The 26,539-nt window shown below is 38.0% G+C and overlaps 1 protein-coding gene across 2 annotated transcripts in view; it reads right to left on the bottom strand.

The window, feature by feature from the left end:
• The window catches only part of LOC131071585 (uncharacterized), a 72,975-nt gene that overhangs the window by 5,161 nt on the left and 41,275 nt on the right, over positions 1-26,539 (bottom strand). For both annotated transcript variants that reach the window (XM_058007487.2, XM_058007488.2), the window contains exon 2: positions 16,949-17,200. In XM_058007487.2, the coding sequence (XP_057863470.1) occupies positions 16,949-17,200 (252 nt within the window). The remainder of the gene's footprint in view (positions 1-16,948; positions 17,201-26,539) is intronic.

The raw sequence follows: 26,539 nt of genomic DNA, 5'->3' as shown, positions 1-26,539 counted from the left end.
ACCAAATAAGCTGAATACAACCCTTCAAGCCAACATACAAACAAGGCGTGGTTGCAAAGGAGGCGTGGAAGCTGCTACAAATCACGTGCCAGCTGAAATAGACCAGCCGCCCTGTTGAAACCCCCAATATGCACGTTGAATCTTCAGGCCAAGAAGATGTGTCTTCTACCTCTGACAATCTTTGTGCAACCCTAGATAAATCCATTGTCAACTCCTGCCGAGGGCTACGTCCCAGCAAGTTCAAACTTGGGGTTTACGTCCCAGACCAAAATCACTCTTCCAGAGCAATTCCCAAATTCTCAAGTTTCAAAATGATCAATGATGCTATCAATTAGGTTTTCATCTCCTTATAACTCCTTTCCCTTTGCAAGTCGAACCCTAAAGAATAATAAAGCTTGCGCTTTATAATTAAAGTGACACTTTCCCAATTATAGCGTCAAACTAGAGAAAAATATCACTTTATTGCGAATAAATAGCTTCAAGCATCCAAAAAGACTCTGGGAGGTAAGAATCATGTAGCAAAGTTCAAGACCTTTCCAACGAGCTATAACACATAGGCATATCAAACCAGATGAAGTCAAAAAACCCCTTATTACTCCGAAACGGCTATATACATAGCCTTATTTTAATTTATTTAATCGCTAACTTAGGAAATATTTAAATATATTAAAATATTTCCATAGATCCAATAATAGCCCAAAATAACCAACCAAACATGAATCTAACTTTGTCACCCGTCTGTGACTGATGTCGGACAAGATGAGCCAACTGGCAATCCCATCCCTAAAATCTAGGGATGCTCCTAGAAACTAGGAAACACACCCAATCTTCCTGAAACTGAAACCATGGTATGGACCCGTGGAACCTCAAATATGGAAACTGCCACAACCTCCTAAAAAGTAGGGAATCGCCCTAAAAAGTAGGAACCTCTCTCCAAACACCTGTAACTGCTCAAAAGGATCTTGCTCTACTCCTTGGTCCCCCAGGTGGTCATTCAATCAACTGCCAATTCTCCCTAAAAAATAGGAGATCTCCCTAAAATGTAGGAACTATCGTCTGAAGGTCTAAACCGACTCACAGAGCCCCTGCAAAGCTCCATGACCCTCAGAATGAGTCCCCTAACCATGTCATTGACCTACGGGAACTCAAATGGTAGGTCAACCCCTGCTCATCTCATGTCACCTAGAAAAGGGGACATTACAATCTTCCCTACCCGAAGATTGCTTGCCCTCAAGCAATCTACACCTGCACGCTGAAAACCAATTCACTGGATACCATATCAATCTGATAAACATTGCTTCACCCAACCGTTGCACTACTCTAATATAAACATTTGTATACACAAAGTGAAACAACTCATCATGGATCCACTGAAGAAATACACCACACATGGCAATACCAGGATCCAAAATCTTTGCACTGTCATATCCATCCATCATGTCAATACTCATTATATTGCTGTTGTGAACTTGAACATCATCTAACCAGCTAAGAAATTCACTCCAATTGAAGCCACAAGTACTACCAACCATCAATGCTGATATGAATCCATCAATGAGCCAATTTCCAACAAGTAAAGTGTGTTGAATACTTTTCCAAGACCTCCAAACAGTTGTTGTAACTTTACCTATATTTCCACAAATTAATGTGCCTTCATTAAAGGTTGCTAAGTAAATGTTTTGTTGAGCCATGTAACAAATGAAGTCCCTTACATGTTGATCTTCATAGCCGACTATCAAATCTAAGAAAACTGAGTCACCAATCAATAAGTACAACGCTGCCTTATCATATGAAAGAGGTGACAAAATGAAAGGTGCATTAGGAACACCTTCTATGCCAATAAAGGATAACTCATTAGTGGCTGGTCCACTATGAGCCTCATTATCAATTCCATCACCACCATGAAAAAAATAACCAATATCAGCTGAAAAATCAGAATTAGATAGCTCGTGTTCCTCCTTACCAATATGGTGATGAGTATCATGAATGTGCTGAAGTTGAAGCTTGGCTTGATGAGCTATCAACTTGGCTTGCTTCGCTCTTGCCAACCATCCTTCATTTATCCTCTGAGATTGCTCTATATCAGCTGTCCCAAAATGCACAAAATCTGATTTATGATGGATTGTATTATTCACATTATCATAACCCATGATTACACCATGTGTACCTTCAAGTCTAGAATGCAAATCATTATTCTCTTCTTGACCAAAGGCTGCCATATCTTGAGGAAGAGAAGTTATATCACTTTTGTTATGAACCTCGTGGGGTGGCTCGAATGACATGCTAGAGGCTGCTGATTTGCCAAGGTCAACATACACCTCCCCTATCAAGATAGACTCACACACATCCGTCAAACTCTCCTCGGAACCATCACCATTAGGCACATTTTCTGCTTTGTTCCCATCTTCTAAGGTCTGATTTGAAAAATCAGACTCATTATGACATGTATCTTCAATATCAAAAGCATCAGTAACAGCCAAACAATGAGTGTTTGCATGAGATGGCCCCTCACAACCATCATCCTCATGCACCAAAGCATCGAAAGCTTGATTATGCTCAGTAACAAGACTGCTGTCATAAAAGTCAGGGTTGCTATGGCTTGTTTTCCCCTTGCATCCCTCTTGTTTAACACTCATATATTGTGTGCCAACTGTAGGAATCCCTCCTACAACTTCCTCCTCATGTGCCATGACCTTTGAATCATCATTGTGTTCATATGAAGGACTGCTGTTATAAAAATCAGAATGGTTGCCATACCTTTGTGACATGTTTTCAACATTCATAGGTACCACTTCATCCCTTGTAGCATGTTCATCAAATTCTTCATAGAGATTTTTACAAACCTCATTTATGGATGAGTCAATCGGTTCTTCTCTTTTTATTTGCAGCTGATATGAATTCATAGCATCTTCAGCTTCATCTGGAATACCCATTTGCAGCTGATATGAATTCATAGCATCTTCAACTTCATCTGGAATACCCATAAATTGGGTGAAGGTAAGCATATCCTGTAGCGTTTTGGGAAGGGAGCAATACCCATGATAGTTGCTTATGACTGTATCATTGAATGTTTTAACAGGGGGCGTCCTTGTACTTTTAGATGTAGTTGTACCTCTAGTGTGTCTTGAACTCTTTGAAGGTGTTTGATCAAATTCCCTTCCTGTTTGTTTATTTTTACATAACCCTGTCATGATGATTCTTTTATGTCCAATTGAAAACCAAATCCAATCACACCAAGTGAATGCAATTACCACCCCACAGGCTGGCAGGATTATGCTCTGATACCACTGAAAGATCCCAAATGGATCCTTTTGCTGTTGCTGCTGTAAATTCTTAATTAAACATACTATATTTTTGTAATTTTCTAGTGATCTTATAGAATAGACAGAAGTTGCAGAAAGGGATTGTTTCTTTTTGGGTTTTGATGTTATAAGTAAAGTAATTGATAAATAGCAACAATTGTGAAATAAAACTGTAAACAATGTTCATATGTAAGAACACTTAAGCAATCTAAAAAATACTGCAAATCATACCAGGCAAATAACCTAGTTTTGTATTCAGCAAGAATCCATACATTTATTTGGAGTTGTTCTCAATCTGGATTGATGCTAGATGGAGGAATATTACTGGCAACGAACAAGGAAGACCAAATAAGTTGAATACAACCCTTCAAGCCAACATACAAGCAAGGCATGGTTGCAAAGGAGGCGTGGAAGCTGTTGCAAATCACGTGCCAGCTGAAATAGACCAGCCGCCCTGTTGAAACCCCTAATATGCACACTGAATCTTCAGGCCAAGAAGATGTGTCTTCTACCTCTGATAATCTCTATGCAATCCTGGATAAATCCACTGTCAACTCTTGCTGAGGGCTACCAGCAAGTTCAGACCTGGGGTTTACGTCCCAGACCAAAATCACTTTTCCAGAGCAATTCCCAAATTCGCAAGTTTCAAAATGATCAATGATGCTATCAATTAGGTTTTCATCTCCTTATAACTCCTTTCCCTTTGCAAGTCGAACCCTAAAGAATAATAAAGCTTGCACTTTATAATTAAAGTGACACTTTCCCAATTATGGCGTCAAACTAGAGAAAAATATCACTTTATTGCGAATAAATAGCTTCAAGCATCCAAAAAGACTCTGGGAGGTAAGAATCATGTAGCAAAGTTCAAGACCTTTCCAACGAGCTATAACACATAGGCATATCAAACCAGATGAAGCCAAAAAACCCCTTATTACTCTGAAATGGCTATATACATAGCCTTATTTTAATTTATTTAATCGCTAACTTAGGAAATATTTAAATATATTAAAATATTTCCATAGATCCAATAATAGCTCAAAATAACCAACCAAACATGAATCTGACTTTGTCACTTGTCTGTGACTGATGCCGGACAAGATGGGCCAACTGGCAGTCTCATCCCTAAAATCTAGGGATGCTCCTAGAAACTAGGAAACACACCCAATCTTCCTGAAACTGAAACCATGGTATGGTCCCGTGGAACCTCAAATATGGAAACTGCCACAACCTCCTACAAAGTAGGGAATCACCCTAAAAAGTAGGAACCTTTCTCCAAACACCTGTAACTGCTCAAAAGGATCCTGCTCTACTCCTTGGTCCCCCAGGTGGTCATTCAGTCAACTGCCAGTTCTCCCTAAAAAATAGGAGACCTCCCTAAAATGTAGGAACTGTCGTCTGAAGGTCCAAAATGGCTCACAGAGCCCCTGCAAAGCTCCATGACCCTCAGAATGAGTCCCCTAACCATGTCATTGACCTACGGGAACTTGAATGGTAGGTCAACCCCTGCTCATCTCATGTCACCTAGAAAAGGGTACATTACACATGCCAACCATACCGTGCCTAAAAATTCAATCTCACATGCACCAGTCACCAACTTCAGAATAGCCTCATCTACCCAAATCCTAACTCCGTGTTGTGATTAATTACAATAAGTGAAAAAAAACACAAGGTGTAGTATAAGAAGAGACGAAAGACTAAATTCCTAATCTAAGGGGTTGGAAAATGACATTTGCTCAAAAGAAAATTAAAGTGGCTGGTTGAGAATTACTTCTAGTGACCAAGGCAAGCTAAAAAAATTTACAATATTGTTTTAACCATTCAATAGCTATGACTAAAAATTCCTTCAAATTCAATCCATTACGTAACATGGAATACACACTCAATATTTTGTTGTGGTCCGAAGTCCAAACTATAATCCCCCAATTATTTGATACTATCAATGTGTATATATGCACAATCCCATAAAGGGTCCAACCATTCTAACAGCAACCTTACCCATTGCCCTTTGCCAATTTAATGACAATTAGTTGATTGTACCACCAAGTACAGATATAAACGATTCAAAGCTTTACAAAAGTGTTTGCAACTCTTCAGCGTACATCAACTCAACTTCTTTATCTTACAACTTTACTTGAATAAAATGTGTGTAAATGCATATGTCTAATCCTTCCATGATATATTAGATTATTCTGAAAAACTCAATAACACCACAAACGCCAGACCAATTGTGTGGACCTTAAGTTAATGCAATAGGCCGACATCAAGTATCCCTCTAATCAAATTAATTTGCATGTTTGACTGGTTATGGATCCATATTTTGCTCATGATGAGGAAAGAGCAACAGATGGATGCTTTTTACTGTCTCAAGAAATTGCACCTTGCACCTTCCCACAAGTTTAAACTTAAACCTACAGCTCATTTCTTGTCGTCAACAAAATTTGCTCAATTTGAATATATACATTCTGCAAATTAGAATTAACACCCTCCAACCCAACATCTGAAATGGCAGAGGCACTCTCTTTCCTCAAAGATGTCGGTGGCAGAGCTGTTGGTGCTCATACAAGTTGCACCTAGTTTAGTGTTTTCTACTTGTGCAGAACCTGATGTTAACTACACAATCAGCCATTGTGATATATAGCATTCAGAATTGTTGACTGCTTGTAAGGTATTGGCAACATTTATCCCCTTGCTTCTTGTCTTTGTCTAATACTGAGATTGCTGGACTCTTCTGCAATGTCATAGATCGCTGTTCTCCTCAGGATGGTGTTTGTTGCTTCAATGCAAGAGGATTTTGTTTTCAGTTCTTGTGCAAAGCACCAAAGGAAGAGGAACTGACGTTTTTCCTTCATCTTCAAGCCATGACAAAAGGCTTTCCCTAATGTACTGACTGAGAAGAATTTCATCTTGGTGCAGATGTGGAGGTAAAGTGGTAAAGTCCACTAATGAACTTGAACACCTTATTCTGCTATGTCTCTGCAAAAGAGGTTGAGCAAGGTAAACATAGAACTCGTTTGTATAATCTTGCACCAATTGATCTTTGCATTGGCAAAACTGTTGGAAGTTCATATGCTCATCCTCATAGTGTTTGAGAGGATAGTATTATTCACGTATCAGAAACTTCCAATGTTATTTACGAGTCCACATTTGTTCTCATGTTGGAAGCTGCGGACATCCCACCAATGTGATACTGATGTAGACCCCATTAACATGGAAAAGTTGATCTTGTTGGCATAAGCAGTTTGAGAGAAATATGCTTCCAACTGGCATATCCACTCATCAAGTGCAACAGCATCAATATTGCCTTGAGTTGCACAAGATGTACACACCCTTTAATGTAGAGCTATTGGGCTGAGACACATTTGGTGATGGTGTGACATCTGCAACTACATGGTGTGACATCTCCAACATCACAAGGGTAAGCACACAGCATGTGTGATCTGGCATGAATCATGGAAAGATAGTATGAATTTTGCAGTAATGAAAAACTGAAGAATCAAATGAGCTTTTATGAATAGTCCCTTAATAGGACAAATATGTGTATTTTGCTTCATACTTATGTATTTGTTCCTGTAGTCCGTTGCTACTTGTGTATTTGTTCCTGTAGTCTGTTGCTAGATTAATAGTCGGGTTATGGTTAATGGCACTAAACTATGAAGTGTGAGTCCCCATAGCCCAGAACTTCTCTTCAAAAGAGTTCTGTCTCTTGAAAATTTGTTACATATTCAATTCTAACCTAAATTTTTTGAAGTATTCCAAGCAGGGTAGCATTGTCAAAGACAGCAAAAATATTTATCAGATTTTGACAATGGTTGAGGGATTTTTTTGTATCAACATTTTGGATCACACTCCATGATACATCATCAGGATAGAAGAGAGCTAAGATAGACATAAGATCCAAAACATTGATATAAAAAAATTCTCACACAGCCTCATCCAGAAAGAACAACATCATGAAATTACGGATTTTGGAAATCTGATATCACTAATGGTTGAGAATCTCTCTCAGAAGGATGTTGTTACATATTTAAACCTTCAAAATAAAATTTCCAACTGGTAGTGAAAAGCAGTTATAACTAACTGTTATAATTTTCAAGTGGCCTGGAGTTGGTCACTAATAAATTTAAAATGACATGACAAAATGGAACTTCGAACACAATTTTGAATTGACATAACTTCATAATCTGATGATAAAGTGACTTAAAATAAGTACAACTTAGTGGGACTTAAAGTAAATATATTGAGCGTGCTTATAATATTTAATTTTTGAGAGAATAGGACTCACTCAACTCAAACGAACCATCTGCAAAAGTCACTTATTAAATAAATATTTCTAATAGAGAAAAATTTATAACACATCATAAATAAGCTTGGGCCCAGCACACTTTCCATCTAAACAATCACCTTCAAGATTAAATAAATACAAACAAATCTTTTAATTACTAGATATAGTGGGTTTTCCTAGAATGTACACATGGCAAATTAATTGGGTACCAAATTAGGTTAGTAATTTGATCTATGTTCACCAAGTTTTTAGGACAAGAACAACAAAGGATGGAGAGATGCATTTCTAAGATGGATTTTTTGGGAGGCAATTTTTAGGGGATTAATGAAAAATTGATTGCTCAAATAATTGGATAATCTATTCAACAATATACAAGCGTATATATAGAGATTACAAAGACGACGTTCTAAATTAAGAACAAGTAGTTTAAAGTGAACTACTAAAAAGCTAAATGCTAAATAAAGCTTAAAAGCTAATTAACTAAAAAGCTAAATGACCATTAAAGAAAGAACTAAATATAGGTGACTAAAATATAATTAAATATTCTAATATTTAAGGCATTCATCATATACATTATAGAACCTTAATAAATGAAATTAGAATTGAATGAAGATTTTGCATGAGTTGATAAACAAATTAACAAAATTTAATTGCTGTCATAATCCATGTACATGTAAATTATATAAAAACTACAACAAAATGCCAAAGTGCTGCAAGTTTCAACTACAAAGCAACAAAAACATATATGCCACTGCACTTAATCAGCATTTGCTAACGCTGTATGAAAAAGAAAGTCTTAAACCAAGTCATTGCCACTATGAGGAATTACATCATCCAATGGAACCCCAACTAATATCTCATGTGTCTCCTCCTCATCAACCTATGAAGCATCTTTGAGATCAGCATCCCAACATTTAGCTGGAGTGTAACCATACTCAAGAATCTATTGATCCTGAAGTTGCAAGGCACTATGGATGGCCACCTACTTCTCCAATCATCAAGAGGTGAGCCTATTCTTCTTGATTGATTGTATGAGTTCTAAGGAAGATTGAGAAGCAATGCCATTTGCAAGGGTCTACGGCAGCACTAGTGGGATCGAGAACCAATGTCCCTTGTCTAATTATGGGGGCAGCACACCAACAGAGTCAAGGTTTGCCACAGCTCACAAGGTCCATGTAATATAGGGCAAGGTTGAGGGCCAAATCCCCCACACCACCAAGCACAAATTAAAGCCTTTGAAACCACACAAACCTTCAAGGCATGCGCCAATTTTCATAAAATATTATTTCTTTTTAGTGATATAATATTGATGCTATCTTCCCTTCTTGCCATTGTTCTCTTCTCTTCTCGCAATTGTTCTCCTTCTTTGTCTTCTTCACAATATGGAAAATGGCAAAATGAGTTTGTTTTTGTTTTTAGTCTGAGTTACCGAGTTCGGCCCCCTAGACCCCTGGTACTGGTCCGGTACGGTCCTGGTTCAGGGTTCGGGTCCAGTTCGCCTGTGGTTCAGACAGGGTTCGTAGTTCACAGGCCTGGTTAGAACCAGGGCGAACCCAAGAGGACCCAGGGTTGAACCCAAGAGGACCCAAGTCGAACCCAGGGGTCTGACAGCCCAAAAATGGATTTTTTTTTTGCAAAATTTTTTTTTTTGATTTCCTCCACATAAAAAATTAAAATGACCCTATGTCTCAAGCCACACACCTATGCATCATACAACCAAGAGAGAAGCACAAGTCTGTACGAAAGAACAAGTCAGAAAACACAATTCCCGTACGGGAGAATGCACCTTGATCAGTATTTTGACTTCTTTGGCCTTGTTCCTAAAGTCTTAAAAAAACTAAAAATTGATGCATGTCATGGAGTTCCGTGTGGGTTTGAAGGTTGTAATTTGGTGTTGTAATTGATGCGCTGCCCCGGGACCTTGCAAGGGGCGCTGCCCCTCGACCCCGCTTGGGGCGCTGCCCCTTGACCCCGTTGGGGGCATTGCCCCAAACCCCCATTAGAGAATCCATTTGATGATCAAACTTTAAATTGTTGAAAGTTGAAACAATGATACTTGAATATTTTATCATTTTGATATTAAACTTGATGTATATTATGCTATTATGGTATGATCATGATGCTATGATTACAAGTTTATGTTGGTTTTGTTGTTTATATGATGCTATGTGACATGCTAATCTTAATTCATGCTTATAGGCTGCATATATATATATAATTTACATGTTTTTGTACTAACGAACCCAAACCCCTTTTCAAAATTTTGCCGTACCAACATACCGGGTTCTTCGAACTCGAACTGGTGCCCGAACCCGAATCGGTAACTTAGTTTTTAGTTGGTAGTGTCTTATTTAGGTATAGGGTTGTTGTAGGGAGTGAATCTTCACAATATGGAAAACGGCATATGAGTTAGTTTTTGCTTTTAGTTGCTAATGTGTCTTTGTTAGGTATAGGAAAGGGGTGAGGCGAGGACTTGTGGCCTCCCCTATCCCTTTTTTTCAGCTTTGTATTTTTTTCAAACTGCATTTTATGTTGACTGGGGTTGTATGGAATGACTAGTTGTCCCCAAAACAACCAAGGGATGTCTAAGTCATTCCAAGAATGCTAGTTATCCCCTATCATTCCAAAAAAATGGTGTTTTTTGTTGTTAGTAATCCTTTTTAGGTTTACGGGGTGGTGTGGTCCTTGTGGTAACCCTTGTCTATTTTTTGTTTTTTTTTTTGCGTTATGTTTTTTTTAATTGCATTTTATGTTGATTGAGTTGTAGGGAATGATAGCCATCCTTGAGAGAATTAAGGGGTGTTTAAGTCATCTCAAATATGGCTAGTCATCCACTATCATAACATGTCATGCCCAAAAAAAGGTAGCCATTTTGAAATTTTAGATGAATAGCAAGGGGATATTTTTTATCTATCCTCAAAATGTCCCCTAAGCCTAGCACATAAGGGACATGTCTCCAAATTACATAGGTTTTGACTCACACCTTTCAATGCAACACAAAACAAAACAAATGTGTGCTAGAAAATCTCTTCAAATTAGAAGAGGAAAATCCCTATAAATATAAACTAACCTAAGTTGTACAATATATACTAGCTATTTACAATCTTTACATTATTCCTAAATCAAAATAAATGTGTCTTTTTGGATACATCTTAAAAAAAACACTAACAAACTCTTCAATTAAGACAACAAGTTTATACTAACTGAAAACAAAGTCAACAACTACACACTTGTGTTGTTCAACTAAAAGCAATGACTGAACAATACAAGTAAACATAAAACTTGATCATACATTAATCATGAATACAAAAGTGAATTTTTGCTTGAAGGGGACAACATTTTTAAATATATAACATTACAAATATTGTCCAGTGTATACAAAATCAATGGATTACAAAATCCATGGCATTGAAACAAAATATCAAAACAAGTATAAATATGGCTCAAAAAAATGTAATGTCTCCTTTATTTGGACATTAGTAATTAATTTAATAATTAAATTTTAAATTGTCAAAAAATAATAAATTAATGACAACTTAGTTTTAATTATTTAACAAGGCAATTATAGTGACTTTAATTTACAGTTAGTAAAAATTTAATAAAGTCACTTTATTAATTCATCTCTCTCAAATCAAATTTAAAATTACAGGAGGGAAATCAAGAGTCAAGGAAATGGAAGGTCAAAGGATGGCTCCAGTGGCTTTAAAAGAAGGATTTGAGCTTCATTTGTATCATTCTTGGTTATATATTTTTCTCCTTGTGAGTCTCAGAGCTTTGGCTATCCATTCAAGAAATCCGAGGATGGAAACCCTTGGAATCTCTCTCTTAAATCGGACAAAAACCCAACTCAGATTTGGAGTGGATTCACTCAGATTCAGCAGTGTGCTTCATTGCCAGACTGTTGGATGTTTTATTCAGAGATCTCACAAACTAGAAAGATGAGTATCAAATTTCTGAAGTCTCTTGCAGAGACAAATTTGTATGAACATTTGAATAAAATATTGCTTAAAGCTATTAGATTTCCACAATCCATTAAGATGAACATAAGATAAAATATTGCTTATTTATGAAGGTTGGATGCCAATATTAAGGTGGAGAATTTTATAAGTATGAAATAAAATATTATTTTATTTGGCATTCCTTGTGGAGGTTTGGCTCATAATTCTAATACTTATATGTATTGCCGATAAGATGAATATTTTGATTTAATAATGAAACGAGATTGATGATTATTTTATTGTCTTGCTGGGTGTATTAATGTTGATTGTAATATAAATGTTTGAGATCAATAAATTTATTGGAGCATTTTTCTTTGCTTCATTTAATCGGGAATGATTAAATGGTTCCTGTTCTATTTATTGGGTGCGGCATGAGAAAATATAATTTTTGCTGCTCATAGTCAACAAAGCAATTTCTATTGGCTGTGCAAGGTGTTGAGACATGGACCAGCTAGGACTCGAACCTAGGACCTTCCATGCGCTGCTGGAGTGCTCTACCACTGAGCTACTGGCCCCTCTTGGACCAGTCCATCATCGGTCCGGGTGTGGCTTATTTCCAACACCAACACCCCCCCTTAAGCCACACCTCTCATGTGCTTGGGGCTCCTAGCCTGGACCTGGCTCTGATACCATGTTGAGACATGGACCAGCAAGGACTCGAACCTAGGACCTTCCATATGCTGCTGGAGTGCTCTACCACTGAGCTACTGGCCCCTCTTGGACCAGTCCATTGTCTGTCCGGGTGTGGCTTATTTCCAACACCAACAAAAGGAATAATATTGTTCATGAAGTTCTTCATTGGCATCATGGACTGAGATATGTGACCTCTTTCTTGGTATGACAATCTGAATACGCAGGGGTGGAGTGTAGTGTCTTGGCTGGAATTATTAATAAATACATTATGCACCTTTATTATGGTTTTGGCTGGGCAATACAATAATAGAAGTCGTGGAATTCTCTGCTGTCACTATTGGGCGATTTATATTCATTAGTTTTTACAAGAACATTGGCATTTATATTATCAGGACTTACGGAATAATATAAGTGATCGATCAAAGATTTCCTCAGCATGATATTAATTCTATTCGGGCATGGAACGCTATTGGACGGGAATATATAAAGATGAAACGGCTTCTTTCTTTGCTGGTAGACTCAACACAAGTGTTCATACATAGGCGGATCTTCCTTTGACGTGAGATTGTGAATGGAGACAGCATGCCCTTATAGCCCTTCATCAAAGTGAAATATTTCTCCTTATAGGTGATGTAATCTTGCCAAAGTAAACCATGGCTTTTTGAGAAGGAAAGCCGTGGAAAAAGAAAGTAAGAAACCCTGGATTATGTCATTCATGTTGGCATCTCAAAGAAAGTGTCTACTGAGATTGGCAGCTATCAATCCATGTTGAATGCTGACAAGTGTCTCTGTATTTCTTCATTTTCTTCTTGAGCATAACTTGCTGAGTCAGGTCAGATCCTTATATGCAAGGATAAGTATATAACCTGTTCTTTACATGTTCAGGGAAGTTACAGCAAGGGTTTTAATTTCTGCAATGCCCATTTGGTTGACAGTCCAATGAGTTTTGTAGCCATCTATCTTATTCTGGGCACTCTTATGGTAATTGCTCTTATGTTTTATTACCACCTTGGAAAGGAGCATTTCAAGTTCTCAGGGAGCATCCTTATTGCTGTTTAAATGTATTTCAAAACCTCTTCTTTCTGTGCACTGGGAGTTTGGACGGGCTGCAGATATATTCAGAAGCATTCACAGAATACATGCTCGGTAATGAAATACTGAATATACTGTTCTATATCTCCCTGTTGAGAGGTGCACATCAGAATTCCTTGTGTCAGATATCTTCTATTTTAAAGGCCAGAGGTATTTTTTTCACTTTGCCACAGCAGATATTGAGAGAAAAGGACTTTCCTATGTATTTCAGATATTAAGAGAGCAGCTTGAACTTTATACATTAATGGTTTACTGAACATTTAATGAAGCTCTTATACAAGCTAACTGACAGAATTTAGACTCAGTCCAGAATGTATCTTCTTTGCATTTTACATGCATGAAAGTATATGTTTTTCCAGTTTGGTGAATCTAAATTTGAAACTGCATATTCAATCTATCAAACAAAACCTTTTAAGAGAATAACTGGATAAAAAGGGTGCAAAATTGGGTAAGAAATTGTTGAGGTTCTTACGGTGGTATCAGAACTGTGCATCTTGCCAGCCTGAGTGTCATTGAGAATTCATTTTCAAAATTGCAGTGTATTTACATTGTCAGAGGAAAGATGACAACATTAAATGCACGTTGGTTAGAATGCATGTCAGAATTGAAACAAAGATATCAAAAAAAAGGAGATATTAGTGAAATTGCGTGAGCATCCTGAGAGTTTGGGTGCTCTCTTTTCAGCTAAAAAGAAAGTGAAGGTTGATTCTTCCAGTGTCAGGGCTCAGAAGGTCAGCACGAATCAGACATCTGCAGCAATTATACAGCTGCTACAGAAAGACATTTACAGCAGTTGTGCAGTTGTTAAAGAAAATCATGTACACAAAATTCATGTCTATTATAAAAAGGTGCTTGTAGCAATTACACAACTGATATAGAAAGACATTTGCAGCAGTTATATGTTTCTGCAGAAAACCGGTCACAGCAGTTTTGTGATGATCTCAAAGAGGAACTCTTCCAATTACACAACTGATATAGAAAGACATTAGCAGCAGTTATATGTTTATCCAGAAAACCAGTCACAGTAGTTTTGTGATGATCTCAAAGAGGAACTCTTCTGAGGAAAATAACAGAGTTTTATTTATTTCCTTAAACTTGGTTGAGCAGAGAGTTTGAACCCTTCAAAAAGAGGTGTATCATGAAGATGCTGGTGACAGATTAATGATGATATAGAAAAGAATAAAAACAAATCAGTGAAAACCTAAATTTTTGCTGTAGTTACACTCCAGAAATTACCAATGAAGACAAGTGGTCAATGGGATGCAAGGGATGAAAAGTGTCATATCCAACACTTAACACTCCATCATTAGATTGACTTTCAGAATCATTTTACTACGGAGTATTTATTTTTATTCTTTTTAACTTTTTTTAAATAAAAGAGAAAGGAAATCAGTTTAAAGCATGGAAACTGATCCAAGAACCATCGAACAAGTTTGTCTTTGTGGTAGTGGGTGTTGTAGTTGTTAGAAGCAATCTGTTTGAAGAAGTAGAAATAGTGATGTGTTAGGTTCTGTTCAGCAACAATGTCTCTGGCAATCTGTTCATTTCACCTGTAACATAACAGTTTGCAGCAATAAAACCACGTTCGATAGTGCACTCTGCATCATGTTTTATTTGGCAGCAATCAAAATGTGCCAGTAACAATTTTGAGTTTGACAGAATTTGCTGTTTTATCCCCCCAACAATTTTGTAAGGATTTATATGTGTTGAATGGTTTCAAGAAAATGGCTGCAAGGAAGAGCTGTCATTAATTTGTCCCCCTATCCTCATCTGCATCTATTTCATTGTCTCAACTTTCATATGCAAAACTAGATTCTGAAATGAGTGAAGCAAGAAGAATTAGCAGTATTTTGGCAGTTCAAGCAATAAAACAGGTGACTATTTTACATCTTAGTTTAGTTTTCATCCTACTCCAACTCTCTTTGTATTAGGTCCTGCTTCAATATCAAGCAAGATAATTTGCAGGTAATAAGAATAACATAAGGTAATAATGATTTTATACATTCAACACTGCAGCTTGATTATTTTAGTTAAAACTTCATATAGAAATGTTCCAATGATGAACTCTATTATGAATCAATTAATCAATATGTATTGTTTTATTCTTCATTCTACTTGTGCATTCAAATAATTAGTATATTCTTTTATTTGGAACGATATCATTTTAATTTATAACTACAGCACATACTTTAAATGTTTTGGTCCTTGGTCAAAATTAACTGCCAAATTTTATATGTCAATAATGTTATCACCCTGCCCAATCCACACTAGAAATTGCATCACAACTGTGCTTATGGTCACTTATCTCTCGGGTAGCTGGCTTTTGAAGTGAATTTTATAAGAAATCTAGGATTTACATGACCCTCGTGAAAGTTTTAACAGGATGTCATTAATGGAGAATCCCTAGGAAGTGTGCAGCCATGTACAAAACCAGAAACCACCAAGAGAAACACCTTCACTATTAAAATGCTTAAAATAATTGTTGCTTAAGCAGTAGCCTTTACAATTATGTGGTAAAAGCTACACCACAAGGCCAGAATATGTGCAAATTACCTAAGGTTGTGTGAATATCTTAGCTGTAGAGAAGGATGTGGAATGACAAGGACTACCAGAGTAAAACATTTTTCCATACTGGTCTTGCCATATAGTGCACTGTATTTGTAAAAGTTAAGCTCATGCACACTCTTTGAGCAGCTTCTGCAAATCATGCAGATCATTTTAATTTATAAACCCTGACTGAACACAAACAACTGCATTGATACTTTCATGCCTGATTTATAAAAAGGTGACAAATATCTGAAACTAATAAGCAACTCTCCAAAATAAAAAACTGAAAAACAAGTTTAAGCAGCAATTGAAACTGAAAGATTATCTAATGCAAACAGAATCATATTGAATTCAAAATAGAAATAGTCCTTAGAGATGGACCAGAAATTAATCATCGCCAGATGATCATTAAGGCCAACAAATACATAATTTATGAAAAAACTGATGCTTGAAAATATATCCAACTGAAACAGTGTCATTACTAACAACTATTTTGTGAAAAAAAACTGGTGTTATCAGCTCAGAAACTGAGAAAATGCATTAAAGCTACAACATCCCATCTTCGGTGTTCTGAAAGAATCAGGTAACTCCAGAACTTGTCTTTACAATCACTATGGTATTGGCATTTATTAAAAGTATTGTGATTTCAAGTCAATCATGTACTTCTGTTTTAATGGTGAGTCGTAGTTTTCAATTATTGTTTACTGCTTATTTTAACAGATTAGACAGAAGTCCAATGATTATATAAGAAATGATAATCAAAAGTCATTATTATTGTTCATATACTCAAATTACAATGCATATTATAGCTTCTTGATGTTACCCATGCATGAGCTTCGGAAACAACCAATTAGAACTGATTAGCAGTACCCCAACAGTCAATCTTAATTTTCCAAAAAGATACATTAGAACTTCTTGATGTTACCAATGCATTAGCTTTGAAAAAAATTAATTAATACTGATTAGCAGTGCCCCAACAGCCACTTTAATCTTAATTTTCCAAAGAGATACTTGGGAAAAAGCAACTAGTATTAACAATTCTTAAATAGTGGGAAAGAGATTGCACATTGAATCCTAAAGTATAAAGAGTGTACCTGGCCATCAGCAGCACAGCTTACAAGAGTATGATCATCTGTAAAAGGCATTATTCTGGCCTGGAAAACATTATTGGTATGACCGGAATTGAATGAAAGTTTTTTATTACCAGTAGCCCAGTCCCAAATTATAATTTCCCTATCGTCAGAACCTGACACAAGCAGCTCTCCAGAAGGATTGAAGCTAACTGTGTTTACACATCCCTTATGCTTCCTCAGCTTGACAGAAAGCTCGAGGCGGTGAATAAGATCCTGTGGAAGTCATAAATAAAAATGAGGAAACCATAGAAAAATATGTTGAATTTCGTATGTATATGATGTTCACAGAGGAATGCTATGTTCATAAATGATGATCTGCTTTGAAGTTAAATTTCATGTATCAGAATGATGCTCTCAAACAATGCACAATATATAGATCCAGAAAACCCTTAATCACAATCTACTTATGAGTTTATTGCATTTGATTACAGCAGTCTAATGTTCCTTGACTACAGGATATTGTTATAGCAATCTGGAAGTCTGTATTGGCTGGAATCTTAGTCAAGATGATACAAATAATTTTTAATTATCTACTTTTCCAGACCAGCAGAAACAGCTAGAATTCAAGCCAACACAAACTTGAAACAACTCATTTTTTGTCTTAATGATTTTATCCACATTTTTCAACGAGAAAAGAATAGTGAAGGAGATGTAAATTAGTTTTTTGTCTATTGCAACCTCATAAATGGATATCATATCCTTGATTTTCCTAATGTTTATGACACTTCTGTGTTTTCTGACTACAATTTGTTCATTTAAACCATATTTCATTTTTGATAGATTAAATGCAAAATCCATAGGGGCCCTCTCCCAGAAAAGAAAAGATACATACATAAACGGCTCGATAAACCAGTAGAGACCAAAATAGTCAAAATTTGCAAAAACAAGCCACCCAACTTGCAAGAAAGGGAACCAACAAAACAACAAAACAGCTACTCATACCCACAAACTGTAGTGACGATAGACCAACTCGGTTATAGAAACCTGGAGCATCATCATCCTTTTGGGGCACCAGAGCACCTGGCTCCATAGAAACCCTACTCTTCACTATGGTAGGAAGGTGGTATACACTAAAAATTTGCAAATGCCCCTCCCTCGTAACCAAAATAAGTTTTTCACAACATAGAGCCAAGTCTTAGCTTTACAAAGCCAAACATGCATTCTTTCTCAATGGGAATCACGATACACCTTGCAACTGTTCAACATCCTGTTGCAGGTGGGCCCCCAACAAAGAGCTGGCAGGGAATTCATCATAAAGATTATAACCCAATAGAACAAGTGCATCACAAGGGAGAATTTTACTGAGAATCCATTCCCTTGCCACCAAATCCAAAACACAAGATTCCAGTTTATGCATAAATCCTCAGCAATAGATGCCCTTGTTTGGGCAGCCCCTGAATTGGCAAGTCCCTCTTCACCCAGCACTTCTTTCACAAAATGCAAAGTCAAAATGCTTCTTATGCTAAGCATTTTTCTGAAGTGGCAATAAGAAACCGAACTGATACATGAAAAGTCAAAAACCCCTTTTCATGTCACCTAGAGCAAATTGAACAAGCTAAAATCTACAGACCTTGCACAGAGGAGCCCACAATACAAGATAAAAACAAAAATGCTGGATAGGGAGGAAGCAATGCTGTAGATATAAATATGGACATAAGCAAAGGATGCAACATGTACCCAAGCAAAGAAAAAATGCAGGAATAGTCACTTTCACATATTGACTTTTCAAGTAAAGTCAATTCCCATCCAAAGCTATGATTATTTCTGCTCACACAAAGATAAGGGAAAGATATCCAAAGTTAAACAAAGACATTTGATTGCACCGAATTCCATTCATCCAAATCATCACTAGGCTTGGTGGAGAAAGGAAATTGATCAACCCCTGCATTTGCGAGACTATCAGCAACCATGTTGCATTCCTGAAAGCAATGACTAAACACAACTTTATCAAAATGACTGGAGGAAAGCCAAGCTTCATCTAAGATAATATTTAATCTCCAGTCCTGTTATAGGTTCTTACCCTTCCACTTCAAATTTTTAGACCCAGACAAAACAGCTAATTTGAAACCTTCTAGAATATAATTGTTCAATCTGGTACCTAAAAAGAAATAAGCATCTTTAACAAATTGGTTGGTTCAAGATCAGAACACCGCACCACCACCAGCCTATCTTGGATTTCCTCTAGCTGCTCCAACAAAATTCATTTTGTAGGAATCACTCTTTGGCAGAACCCAAAAGGGTAGTTTACACCTTGAGACTTTATCAATTACCCCCATTAAGCATTTAAACTAATTTTTAAGTACTAGTATTTTTCCAATTATTAGTGGCATAGATGCACATCTTCCTTGGCTCTTACCTTTTTTTACAACTGTAGAAATCGATTACAAAGGACTTCTTGTTCTGAAATTAAACCAATAAAATTAATCAAAAGGCTTATCTAATTATGTTTTCATGAAAGCCTTATGTTTAGCAACATATGAAAACCCGATCTTGAGAAAATGACACCCAAGTTGAGATGCGAAGCTGATGATTGAAGAATGTGGAGGAAAAAGTAAACAAAGAACCAGACCACACAGTGGAACTGGACATGACAGAGAAAGACAGATCTGATGGGGTTCAACCAAAGGTCTCTTATGTCAACTAGTTCTACACTGGTCAAAACAATAACTATCAAAAACTAGACAAGTGGAGGAAGTTCAACCACAGTCAAAAACACATTGCAGATAGAAAAAAGGCAATCTGCCAGCTCTAAGAGCTCCAAAACATGTCCAAGGGGTTCCTTCAGTTGCTATGACATTTGAACTTCCTTCTTCAATGCAGTTGTAACTCTTTTATTGTAAAATCTCCAAGAGAGATCATTATGTAGAGGAAATTCTTAAATGCTGTTTAAGAAAAATGGTTGTAAAGGACTGTTGCTGGCAGCCTGTGAGTCTTTGAGTGTAGTAGAAGTTTAGAGAGTGTATGAGAGCATTAGAAAGCTGCATGGGGTAGTGTTGTGACCATTTCACACATCGCCTCTTTTTTGCTTTTGTTTTCCCTGTTCTTCTCTCTGCTTTTAGGATTTTGAGTAAGTGAGTAAGTCATCTGGACTAGGGTTAAGCCTCAGGAGTTGCCTTTTGATATTTTCAAGCCGAGTCCAGTCTAATTTTGAAAGATTATTAAGCATCCTAACTGAGATTGCAATTTTGAAATAGCCTGAGTCTGTTAGGAAGTTGAGTATGTATACATTTTGTCTGGGCAAACTCTAACCAAAATTTTGGAAGCAAGGTAACCGATTCCTGGACTTGAAGACGATCTAACCCTGCATGATGAAGTGATTTGAAGACCTAAAATTTTGATATTTTGGCTTATAAGGGCAAAATCGCTCCTGTCCCTCTCTCAGGGACCAGGGCGAAAGTGATGTTTTATGCATCTTGGTTATTGACTTGTTTTAATTGTTTTGTGCAGGATCGCCAGGGGATATGATCGAACGTGAATTGAAGATTTTGAAGATTTTGAAGACTCAAAATGACAAGTTTTTAAAGGTTAAGACCAAATCGCTCCTGTCCTTCACTGAAGGACCAGGGCGAAATGGTTTTCTTAGGTCATTTTGGGCCTTGGTTGATCGAACTGAAGCATCAAGGACGCAATGAAGGATGAAATGAGCATAAAGGAGTATCCAGACTTCGTCGTTGACAACGAAAGATTGAACTTTGGGCCTAACAAGACAAGTTCACTCCTGTCCCTCACCCAGGGACCAGAGCGATTTTCCTCAAACACACCTTCTTGGACATTTTTTGGATTTGGACTTTTGTTCATAACTTGCGAAATGATGGTATCTTCCCCAGCAAAGGAAATTTGAGATGATAATTATGAAGATTTGACCTTGAGGACCAAAATCGCTCCTGTCCCTCACTGAAGGACCAGAGCTTGTTTTTCAAAGTTGCACTGTTCTTGCAGGATCAAGACAATTTTATGATTGGAAGAGATCAAGGAGGGCATGTCTTGTCCATTGAATATAATTTGAGTAAACAACAAGCAAGGAAATATGCTAAGATGACAAAAATCGCTCCTGTCCCTCACTGAAGGACCGGAGCTTGAATTCCAAGTTTGCCCTATCCTTGCAAGATTTAAATGATTTCGCGATTTGAGAAGGACAAGGAAAGTGTGTTTTATTCGTTGAATATAACTTGAATGGACCACAATGGAGAAAAATCGATCCAAATTGGCTAAGGCGCTCCTGTCCCTCTCTCAGGGACCAAGGCGAATTTCAAAGGTAGCTCCTGTCCCTCTCCCAGGGACCAGAGCGATTTTCCCTCAAGACAAGTTTTTGGCAAAGGAAAAGCAAGTTTTTCGTTTGAAAGGAGTAAAGGAAGGCATAATCGCTCCATTGAAGATAATTTTGAAAGATTGCAAAACACAAGTGAAGCCTATAATGGCTAAGGCGCTCCTGTCCCTCTCCAAGGGACCAGGGCGAAGAACACATCATCAAGCCTTTCCCTCCAAATTTGGTCGAATCCAGGCCAAGGCACATGATGAAGATGATATTTGAAAAGCTTCAAGGGAAAACAAAGTTGCAAAGACCACAAAACTGGACGAATAATGGCCAAGGCGCTCCTGTCCCTCACCAAGGGACCAGAGCGAAATATTCAAGTATGCCTAATTTTAAAATGCCACTTTCGTTTCAAACATTCAGGATGGAGTAAGCAATGACGTTTTTCGCCTTGAAGGCAATTGGAAGTTGACACGTTCAAGGGTTTGTACCAAGAACTAAATGGCGCTCTTGTCCTTCACTCAAGGACCAAGGCGATTTTCATAAAAACAATCATTCCCTTCCAAAGCCACGCCAAAGCAAGGTTGTACAAAGTCAAAAATGTCTTTCGAAGGGCGATGAACAAGGAACCAACCCTAAAAATTGACTAACTGAAGCACAAATACAAAATCGCTCCTGTCCTTCACTGGAGGACCAGGGCAAATATCCTTGGAAGAGCTCATTTGGTATTGGAGAAACGAGTTAGGCATGCATAGAACAAACGAGGAAGATCATTGATTGCCCTGCAACATGAATTGGCGATTTAGAAGATAAAGATCAAGGGCAAAAGTAGAAAATCGCTCCTGTCCCTCTCCAAGGGACCAGGGCGAAAATGTTCCAAGGTTCGCCCCTTCCAAAGATCACATGAATTGAACTTAAAGTTCCAACGAAAAGGCCATTTTGAACGTCAAGGATGAAGTTTCAAACGTAAAAAATGAAGGATGGAGGACCAAAATGCATGGGCGCTCCTGTCCCTCTTCCAGGGACTAGAGCGATGTTGATAGATGTCCCTTATTCCTCCCATGCTTAGACGCCAAATTTTTTGAATCGCATTAATCGCATTTTGGAATATTTTTTAATTAAAATGGGCATTTAATGAGTTCGCACAAGGCATTTAATAATTAATTTAGCCTTTTAAAAAATCGAAATTTTAAATTGCAAAGGCATTTAAATTAATTATTATTAAAATTAAATGAAAAGAGTGCGCTTGGGGTATTATTTTAAGATTTTAATAAAGGTCGGCCTCCTCTTTATTTAATTTTTGTTTATTTTTAGGTTTTTTTTTCCAAGTCGACCTATGGGAATTGCAATGCATGAGCGCCTATATAAGAAAGGTACTTTGAGGCATTTTAATCCATCATTCAATCATTGTTTAAATGCGATTTGGAGAAGCAATATAAGGAGCGAAACCTCATCCAAGGAGAAGTGCGAATTTTGATCCAAGGAGAGGTGCGAATTTCGAACCAAGAAGGAGTGCGCATTTTGTTAGAGGTGGAGCGAGTTTCCCTCAAGGCGTTGAAGACCCAAAGAGTGGTGAAGTTGATGAAGGAGGCGCCTTTGCTAGAAGACTTCGATCTTCATTTTGCCTAGCAAATTTCTTAATTTTTGCATCGTTTTTTAGAGCTAGTTCTCAAAGAGAGGTATGGCAAGATCTCCCTTGTTTAAATTTTGAAATTTTGAATTTCCAATTGCATAATCATATTTAGGAAATGATAATTCAAAGATTTATCATGAAGTTTCCTAAATTTAAAGCTTAAATCCAATCTATATTTCTACATTCCAAGGTATATTGCTCATTATGAAATGTTGTGTAGGTGTCAAGATGGCGACTCCAAAGGCAGGAGCATCCACCAGTCGTCCAGCCCTTATGAAGGAAGATCAAAGGAATGAAGAAATGGAGACCAAGATCGTATCAAAATGGAGCAACATTGGAGATACCAACTTGGGAAACTTCAGTGTGAAGAAGTTTCGAGAGGTCCCTTACATTGGAAAGCCATCACCTGTCGCAAGGAGAATAATTGAAAGTGGCATTATCAAGGCGGCCGGCTTTCCTCCAGCAATCCAGTGCCATGAGCTGATGATCGAGTGTGCCCGCCATTATGACCCACAGTCAAGATCGATCGTGTCCAAGGAAGGAAACACTTTGGCTTATCTTTCAGATGAGGCAATCAGTGAAGCTCTCCATCTGCCAGAGCATCAAGATATGATTTACAAAAGCTTGGAAGGAGCAAGATCCATGTACGAAGATGATCCAGACACTTGCTTGAGCATCATCAACAAGAATTGGTTACTCAAAAGTCGTCCTCGCCTGAGCAAGATTCCCAACACACCACATAGGATCGACTTCCAGGAGGAGTACAGAGATTTGATAACCTTACTCAATCGAGTTACAGGGGCTCCTCAAGCCTTCTATTTTGAGAAGTGGATGTTCTTCTTCATCCAAGTGATAGTTCAAGGAAAAGGAACAATTCATTGGGCTAGAATTATTAGCCATTGCTTGGACGTACAGTTGAGAAGACTGAAGGCTACTAAATCCTTCCACATGAGCTCGTACATCATGTATGCCTTGATCAGGAGTTTTGAATATGCAGGACTACCTCACAGAGGAGCGATTGGAAGAGGACCTGGAGAAGTCAGAGTTTGTGACTCTTATGTTCATTTGCATCATCCACCTGGGAGTAATTACAAGTCAGTCAATGATACTTTCACAATGAAAATCACCAGGACACTGCAAGGCGGGATTCATAATCGGCTATCTCAGGAGGCACAAGAACTTGTAAAGAGGTATGATGCTTGGTTTATCCAATTCCAAAAGTTTACATATATTAGAGTTCATGGGTGTCCTTCACCTCCATATATGTTGCCAAGATATCCGACAAACAGGATAGTACTACTTGAGGTGACTAGGCAGTTGGCAGCTTATGCGAAGGCATTCAGACACAGGCATGGAAATGGAATTCCTGTACCTATCATACTAGGGAATTCAGTTGAGGTATGTCCTAATGTTCCAGCTTTAGATGATGCAGAAAGGGAGTTGGCCTTATATTCATTTTCATTCTTTTCATTGAGGGAGAATTTTGATCCTTATGGGTATATAGAAGAGACAGTTGGTAGAAAATACAAGCATGAATGTCAGGTAGAGGACTTTTGGATGAATCTCTCAGATGATTTAGAAGTGAAAAGAAAGATGCATTCCAGATTGCCTTTGGATTTCATCAGGAAATGCAAAGTTTACAGAGTGGCCGATCAAGCTCAGGACAGTGGCAGGCACCTCCAGTCATCCTATGATAGAGAGGACAAGGCAGTAAAGATAGATTGGAATGAACCTGAGGTTGTGGACTTAAAAGCTTTGATGGCCCCAGTTTTGTCCTGTACTCACAGATGGGTTGATGTGCAACATCAAAAGTTGAGAGAGCAGAACATATCTATGACTTTTACTTTGGAGGAAAGATCGGCAGAAAGAGGAGCAAGCGCAAGTGAGGGTCATCCTCATCCTAGAAGCACAAGCGAAGGCAATCCTCACCCCAGAAGCGTAAGTGAAGGCAATCCTCATCCTAGAGGTGCGAAGAGGAAGGAAAGACCTGAGAAAAGAGAATCTTCCAAGAAGAAGCAAGAAGCCAATCGAGATCGCTCATCCGGCACATCTTCTCGACAGGAGAAGAGGACACTTGAAGTGGAGGAATCTATGGAATCAATGGTTCAGAATGATAAACATGAAGGAGGACAGGCATCTCAACGTTCATCAAGTCAATCTCCCCAGGTCAATGAGCTACATGAAGACCAGAATGACGATGAAGCGACATCTCCTCTCCGGAAAGAAGAGCCACTACCTAAAGAAATACAAGTTAGAGAGACAAGGTCCGCCATTCCAGATTGGTTGAAGGAGAGACTAACAAGGGTGATTGTGATCGAAGACGAAGATAATGTGATTGATTTAGATAGCCTTGTCGGAAATTCTCAGGGAGTAACAGAAAAGAAGAAGGCCACCAAAATGTCCAAGATGATCCGAGATGAGACAGGGTCCAGGAAGTTGCAGATAGCTACACCGGCAGTGGACAAGTACGAGGGTGAAATCCTTGCAGAAGAATATGATGTAGAAACCGTTGAGCTTGGTCCACTCACCACTGAGCAGGCATTGGATGAGGCAACTGATTCATTTGAGGCGCTTAAGGACAAGCTTAGAGGAGAAATGGAAAAGAATAGAAAACTTGAGAAAGAGGTCGGTGCTTGGAGAGGCTACTTTAGCCACCTCAGTCAGCCTTTGGGACGTCAGGATCCAGCAGTATCTCCTGTGCAAGCACTTCCCCTTGAATCAGTTGGTGAGGCAGAGAGAGTTAAGAGCTTGGTCCAGCTTATGAGCTCTTGGATTGACAAATCCCATACAGTTGTTGTTGAGTTTGCAACAAGAATGATGCAGACCATTCATCGGGCTATCCAGGTCCTTGAGATCATCCACAACCTAATGATAATAGTAGCCGCCTTTGCTCATACTAAAGATGTTATCATTCCTGTTCTTCAAGTAATCAGGCAAACACCAAGGAAGACCTTAGCACAAGAAAAGATAATGGATGGAGGATCTCATAATTTACTCCAGTGGTCTACTTTACTCCAGATGAAGGAAGTTCTTTTCGAGGACACCAGCACCAAATGCAATCAAGTGGAGGAGGTCATCCATCCAATCCAGGACAAGGTGTTTGGGGTTTTATGTACTATTCTTGGCAGAAGGATCAAAGTTGAGACAGATGTGGATCTTCAAGAGTTGGAAGAAAGGGTCAAGGTCATCTTTTGCAAAGATGAGAATGTTATTACAGATGAGCAAAGAGATCAAATGTTTGCTACTATGCTCCTAATTGAGAAAATCAAGGAACTCGAACCTGAATGGGACGCAGCTCTTCTCAAGGCCTTTGATCAGATTATTCACTTGGAGGAACGAATGAGGAATCTTCCCGAGATTCCTATTGCTGAGATTGAGGGAATCGTGTCCAGATTCATTGCATATGCTAAAAAGGAGCATTGGAAAGGGAATAAGGTTCTAGAAGAGAGGTTGTTATAGATGACATGGCACCTTAATTATCATTGGTCTATGTTTCCTAGATTTTTGTGCCAAATTAAATATTTTGGCTATGCATTTAATATTGTGCAATAAAAAGGGAACTTTTGTAATAAAACCCTAATTAGGGTTTAGGTGTCAGAATCTCAGCCGTTGATCTTCTTTTGATCTGGGCCATTCATTGTAATTGAGGATGCTATATATACCCTCA

The sequence above is a fragment of the Cryptomeria japonica genome, chromosome 11, assembly GCF_030272615.1.
Source record: "Cryptomeria japonica chromosome 11, Sugi_1.0, whole genome shotgun sequence".
Taxonomy (NCBI): domain Eukaryota; kingdom Viridiplantae; phylum Streptophyta; class Pinopsida; order Cupressales; family Cupressaceae; genus Cryptomeria; species Cryptomeria japonica.
The sequence above is the reverse complement of the archived record's forward strand: the minus strand, read 5'-3'. Positions and strand labels throughout refer to the sequence as shown.